This window comes from Monoraphidium neglectum (genome assembly GCF_000611645.1).
Source record: "Monoraphidium neglectum strain SAG 48.87 unplaced genomic scaffold scaffold00885, whole genome shotgun sequence".
NCBI lineage: Eukaryota > Viridiplantae > Chlorophyta > Chlorophyceae > Sphaeropleales > Selenastraceae > Monoraphidium > Monoraphidium neglectum.
The window spans coordinates 14,033-20,442 of record NW_014012743.1 but is presented as its reverse complement, the minus strand read 5'-3'; the positions used below and the strand labels follow the sequence as shown (position 1 = coordinate 20,442).

The following is a 6,410-nucleotide window of genomic DNA, read 5'->3' as shown; positions in this document are numbered from 1 at the left end:
GTACAGCACTGTGCTGTCGATGCGGACTGAGTCAGAGTATGAGCAGCGCGCGGCGCCGCCGCACGGCCGCGCGGGCGGCGCGGGGGGCGGGGGCGCGAGGGGCCAGCGGGGCTCGGCGCAGGTCGAGTCGGGCAGGAACCTGGGAGGGGGGTTTAAGGGTTCAGGGTTCAGGGTTCAGGGTTCAGGGTTGGGGTTTGAGTCGACGGTGCGCGTGGGATGCGTGGGCCAGAGGCTGTGGTCGGCTAATATTACTTGATGAATGTCAGAGGGGCCTCCAAGAGAATGCCAGCAGATTACCAGCCGCCAGCGGCCAGCTGCCGCAGCCTCCGTGGCACCTCTCTGGCCGCCGAGCACCCGGGGCAGTTGAGCTGCCCACCCCTCTTGGCCTGCTAAATTCCAGGCCTCGGATATCCGAAACGAACCCGAGAAGGGGGGGCCCCAGAGAAGTCATTGAAACAGGCAAAGTTGCACGAAATTCATTGTGCGCGTGACAGGATCAATCGTGCGTAGTCCTCGTCCCCCGCCCACCTGCTTAAGACGAGAGCCAGGCGCGCCTCCCGCAGCCGCCCCCGGCCGCCCCGCAGCCGCACCTCCACGCCCCCCGCCGCCGACACGGACGCCGCCACGATGCGCAGCGGCCCGCGCTCTGACCCCTCAACCAGCTGCGGCCCGCCGCCGCCGCCGCCGCCGCCGCCGCCGCTGTCCGCGGCGGCCTCCAGCCCTGACGCCGCGCGGGGCGGGCGCAGGAGCAGCGGCGCGCCGCCGCCGCAATCCACGCGGGGAACCGGCGCCGGGCGCAGCACCTCAATCGAGACGCAAGCCTCGCCCCAGAGCGCGGCCGCGCCGCCGCCGCCGCCTGCTGCGTCGAATGACACCGCGTCCTCTCCAGGCGCCGCAGCCAGCTGGGGCAGCAAGAGCCGGTAGTGCCCGACAGGCAGACCACTTATAACCAGCGCCCCCACCCCGCCACCCCTGCTGTTGCTGCCGCCGGCGCCGTCTGCAGCAGCCGGGCGCTCCGGCCCAAGGTACGCACCGCCCGCGTCCTCGAGGACAGTCGGAGACCCGCCCAGTGCGCGCGGCGCGACGCGGAACAGCCGGGCGTGAGGGATGGGGCTGCCAGGGGCTGCGGGAGCGAGGCCCTCGGAGGCTGCGCGGAAGGGGAGGGTCAGGGTCGCGCCGTATGGGATGGCCACCTGGATGACATCATGGCAGGCGGGGAGGGCGGGAGGGCCGCGGCGCGGGGCGGGTGGTGTGAGGGGCGCGAGACAGGGGGCACCGGGAGCATTGTTGAGGACGGAGCGGCAGGCAGACAGCCAAGATCCGGCCGTGAGCGGCGGCTTGGACAGCATGCCCACCCAGCGCCGCCGCGGCAAGCAGCGGCGCGCAGGGGCTGCCCCGCCGCCGCGAAGCGCGCGGCTCGGCGCGCACCCGGATGCGACCCGACAGCCAAGAGGGCGCACGACAACGGACAGCCCCGGCCCCGCCAACGCTGGCGCCGCCTCATGAAAGCGCCGCGGTGCGCGCACCTGCCGCGGCAGGGGGGCGTCCTCCCAGCTCATGCAGGAGATCCGCCATCGCCGGGCTGGTCCATCGCCGCCCCCGCCGCCGCCGCCGCCGCCGCCCCGGCCGCCCTCCCCTCCCTCGTCGCCGCAGACGCGTGCCCAGAGAGTCCTCACGCCCCCCAGGGGCCCCAGCCAGGCGGTGCCGTCGGGGCCGGTCTGCTCGGCGGTCGTTTCGGCGCGGGTTTTGGGGGTGGCCAAAGAGAGGGAGGGTCTGGGCTAGGGCAAGAGGGGGCTTGTATGCAGGCCGCACCCGGGCTTGAATGAAGTGGGACGCGGCGTTTGTGCCCCCCTGCTCGAGCTGCTTGAGAGAGCTTGCACATGCCAATCCGCGTCAACTTGATGTAATCAGCGAGTCCATTTGATCCGACCTGGCTCGCAAGTGACTCGAATTCAGGGCGCCCGCACCTGCAGCTTGAAGGTCAGCCGCTCACAGTCGCTCCAGGTCGTGGACGACAGCTGCGATGATATGGACGCCCAACGCAACAGCGAGAGACTGGGCGATAGTGGTCAGCGCGTCAATTGTATGCAAACATAAGCGCAGGGCGCTGACAGGCGTTCGGCACAGACACCATGCACACGGCATCTGAGCGAGTGCTGCTGCCCGCCATTGTGTCGCTGCAAACACCCAAGCAATTCATGTGCCCCAAAGCGCCCATGTTTGACCCACCTTGACCACCACCGTTTTTGGCTCCAGCGGCGTCTCCCCCGCCCGCCCCAGCACCTGGACCCCGTACTCGACAGCAGCACCCTGCGCGCCTGCCTCGCCGGCGCCCCGGGCGCCCGGGGCGCCGGACACCTGGCGCGGCCGGCCGCGTGTTAGGTAGACATCCCACACGCGGCCGCCGCCGTCGCCCGCGCAGACGCTCCAGCTGCAGGCAAGGAGGCAGGGGCAGGGGCAGGGGGGGTGCGAGGCGGGTTGAGGGCAAAGCATCAAGATTCGACCGGCGCTCGCGGCTGGTCATGTCAAAGATGTCCACTTCCCCCAAATGATACATGCTGTCGATCTAGGGCATTACCACCAATTCATCCGGCGCCCCGTTGAGCTTGGATCGAGCCGCAATCGAGCCCCCATCTCCGCAGAGGCGAGTCTCAGATTTCGGCCGCGCCGCTGCATGGCACCCGAGCGATCCCTCCGCGCGTCACCTGCAGTCGTGGCTGAAGTCTTGGTAGGCGGGCTCCCCGTTGACGCCGGGGGCCGCCAGCTTGATGCGCGCCGTCAGCGACGCGCGGAGCGCGCAGCACCTGAGGCGTGGGCGAGCAGATGAGGGCGGCGGGTCGAGCAGAGTTTCCTTAATATCCGGCGGCACAGCGAGCCCCATCTGCTGGTGCGTGGTGGCATACGCAAGCAGTGAGGGAATCATCATGCAGGTTTGACTACTGGAGTCGATTGCGTCAGGGTGGCAACGGCATCACCGAGCCGGTACAATACATATGATCTGCAAGATGGTGCGCACCTGTCGGGCAGCTGGGCGGTGTAAGTGCCTTCCCCAGTGATGGGGTTGAGGGGGAGGTCAGCCGCAACCGCCGCGACCTCGGAGCCGTCGCGGGTGGTGGACGTCACCGACAGCGTCACCTGGTGACGTGGGTGAGTGGTCGGGTAGTGTGTGAGTGATTGGTAGTTGAGCGGGTGGTGGTGGGTGTGTAGGTGGGTGGGCGGGTATTTGGGCGAGTGAAATGGTGACGCAGTGGTTGGATGGGTGGCTGGGCGGGTGAGTTTTCCTTCAGTGGGCCTGTGTCCAACTCAGCGCCGCGCTCCGATACCAAGCAGCCCGCAAGTCGACGCCTACCGTCAAGGCTACATGGGAACATGGGAACAGAACACAGCCAGCGCCTCACTTGTTCTCAAACCATCCACGCCACGCCGCTGCTGTCCACGTGACGCCACCACCGGCGTACAAACAGGCCCAGCGCAAAAGCCGCTAGAATCCGGTTTAGAAACGAACCAAAACGAGCAGAGCAAAAATCATAAGGGGCGCGCCTGTTCCAGGAGCTCCAGCGGCGCGGGGCTGCCGTGCAGGGCCAGTGAGACCCTCACTGTCAGCAGGGCGGGCGCACCCGGCAGCAGGCCCTCCTGGGGGGCCGCGACCTGGGCCCCAAAGGCGTACCACTCTGGCAAGTGCCTGGATGGAGGCGGGCAGCGCAGGCGGGCCCTCTTTATTTAACGGATTGAGCATGCATGCGTATGCGTCAGGCTTTCATAAGCAAAGGTGAAGGTGCGATCCGTCAGCCAGACGGCGGGTGAAAGGTGAGAGGGCGCCCTCTGGAAACCTCATCACAATCAGAAACAACACTTCAACCCTGTCGCCGTTCAGTGCAAACCAGCTGGCCTAAGCAGCAGCTGCTCCCCCCTCCAATAAACTCCACCCCCCTCACCTCCAGTCGGTGATGACGAGTGCCGGGCTGCCTGGCGCCGACCCCGCCACCACCAGCGGCGTGCGGCGCTCGGCGCGGCCGTAGGGCACGACCACCTCCCCCTCCCCCTCTTGCCCGGGTCCCGCGCCAGGATCACCCTCCCCCGGCGCCGCCGCGGGCTCCGGCGTCAACTCCCTGCCGTCCAGCCACACGCGGGTGTCCTGTGAGTGCCCAGGGGGATGAAAGGGCCTGGCTTGGGGGAAATGAAAGGGGAGAACAAATGCAAACCTGAAGCGTGCGGCGGTGTCCCAGCAAGCAAGGGGCGCCGCCCTCGCCCTGCTCGGCCCCCGACACCGCCCGGCCTGACACTGACACGTCTGACTCCAGCGCTTCGGGGAACCCGCATTTTCGCTTGACTGAAGGGTGATCCTGGCGAACGCGGAGTGGCTGTGACCGACCCAACCAGGCCCCAAGAATTTCCATCCCACAGCTCAGAAGCAGACCTTGATGGGTACCCAGGCCTCGTCGAACGCCGTCAGCACGTGGCCGGCCAGGGACAGCCGCTCCCGCAGGCGCACGCAGCCCTGCGACGCATTCAGAGGGCAGGGCGGGGCGGGTTCTACTTGCGACAATTTTCTGGGCGCTTGGAATAAAGGCACGGCTCTGGCGCCGCGCAGACATACGGTCGTTGCCATGCATCAGCTGGCAGTCCAGCTTGCGAGGGGGGGGGGTCGCAGGCCTGGGGGCCTGGGCAGTATGAACAGGGTGGGGGGCGGGGGTGCGGGCGATGACGACGCATGACGTCACCTTGTGGATGAGGGCGCGGATGGTCTTGTCCGCGCCGACGGCCTCGAACATGAAGCTGCCCGCGTGCCCTGCCAGGCCCCGCCACTCATGGACGCGCCTGCGGCCCGGGAATAGTGGTTGCCCGGGAAGGGGTCAATCGTGCGGGTGCGTGGGCCGCGGCCAGTCGAACAAAAAACGTCAATTCGTCGCTCCTAACGCCCAAAAGCCACGCACACGCACATTAGCCCCCTGCTGGTGCGCCTCACGACGGCTCAAAAATTTGCCCCCTCTACCTGCCCCCTCACTTGACCATGGGGCTGCCCTCTTGATCGCCGCCGCCGCCGCCCCCCGGCGCCCCCCCTCCCGCGCCGCCGAGCGCGACCTCCATCGTGGCGGCCACCCCCGACAGCTCCAGGTCGACCCCCGGGGCCCTCAGGGCGGCCGTCGCCGCATGCCAGGGGCTCAGCTCGTAGATTTTCAGCAGCACCCCCTGGTTGCCGGATGGTGGTGGTTTTGTGCACACTCGTAAATGAGGCTAGTGTACACACGGGTGTCAGACGTGCGTGGGAATGCAAACCTGCTGGCTTGCGCTTGCAGATGCGGGCGGTCGAGACTGCACGACAAGTCGCGCGCTTGGCGCTGTCTTCTGGATGTAACGAAGCCACGCAGCCCAGGAGGCGCCTTGACCAAGCGGCCCGGGGCCGCGGTGTCGGGGGACGAGCGGGCAGTCGCGCCGGCAACCAAAACCGCGACCGTAGAGGCGGCAAACAGGCTCCCTTGCAGGGGGCTCATACGATCGCATTTGCACAAGCACACTGGGCCATGGGGGGCGCCCAGGATGACGGGGGGCCTGGGATTTGCCGCACGCGGGCACACCTGTGGGCCGGGGTTCTTGGCGGCGATCCTGATTGTGACCTCATCCGCCACTGAGTAGGCCTCAACGTTGTGTGGCTCAAACTCCTGTGCCCAGCCAGGCAGCATGCATGTGAGTGTTGGAGGAGGGGAGTGCATCCTGCATCGCTGGGGCGATCCTGGGCCAGGGCGGCTGTTGTTCAACCGTGTTGGGGCTGGCCGGCGCGCGGCGTGGGCGCTGATTGGAGGGGGGGCGCCCAAAAGCAAGCGCAGCCAGGGCGCGGCGCAAGACGCAGCCCCGCCCGAGACCGTCGCTGCACGGACGAGAGGCGCCGAGGCCGGGCCGTGGAATCCCTAAAACCCTGCTCACCAGCATCACGGATTCCTGGAGGTCTCTGAGATCTGCCGTGCCCCCTGCCCCCTGCGCCCGCTGGAATTCTCGCGCCCACGCCGCTGCATCGCCGCGGCCGCCCAGCAGCTTGCCGCTCGCCACCGCCACGGCCGCGTCCGCGGGCGGCAGGCCGCAGCTGCTGAGGCCGAAGGGGGCGGGGGCGCCGGGGGCGAAGGCGCCGGCGGCTGCGGGGTGGGGTTGGGGTTGGGCTTGAATTAGTAAAGCCCGCAGATGATGAATTGTTAGTCCGAGGTACCAGCAATCGATTCCTGGACCAACGTGTGACGTATCTTGGACGTTGGGACGAGATGGACCAGGACGAGCCATCAACAACGTCGAGGGTTTCTCTATCGCCACTACTTTGCGTGAGCACAGGCAGCGAGCCAACCCCAAAGTGGGCAGCTGCCCACCGTCCTGCCAGGCCGCGCGCGTGAGCAGGCGGGCGGCGCGGCGCCACAGCTGGTCCT

General features: G+C 68.0%; 1 protein-coding gene across 1 annotated transcript; it reads right to left on the bottom strand.

Moving 5' to 3' along the window:
- Positions 1 to 31: 31 nt before the first annotated feature.
- Positions 32 to 6,270, bottom strand: MNEG_5787 (hypothetical protein; the record flags this gene model as incomplete). The annotated part of the gene is made up of 15 exons (XM_014045740.1): positions 32 to 139; positions 591 to 1,193; positions 1,527 to 1,718; positions 1,968 to 2,018; positions 2,230 to 2,431; positions 2,706 to 2,804; positions 3,017 to 3,135; positions 3,598 to 3,682; positions 3,936 to 4,135; positions 4,418 to 4,498; positions 4,722 to 4,818; positions 5,006 to 5,190; positions 5,577 to 5,660; positions 5,923 to 6,128; positions 6,264 to 6,270. 15 exons carry the CDS (start codon positions 6,268 to 6,270, stop codon positions 32 to 34), a joined length of 2,319 nt encoding a protein of 772 aa, XP_013901194.1.
- Between the last annotated feature and the right edge of the window lie 140 nt (positions 6,271 to 6,410).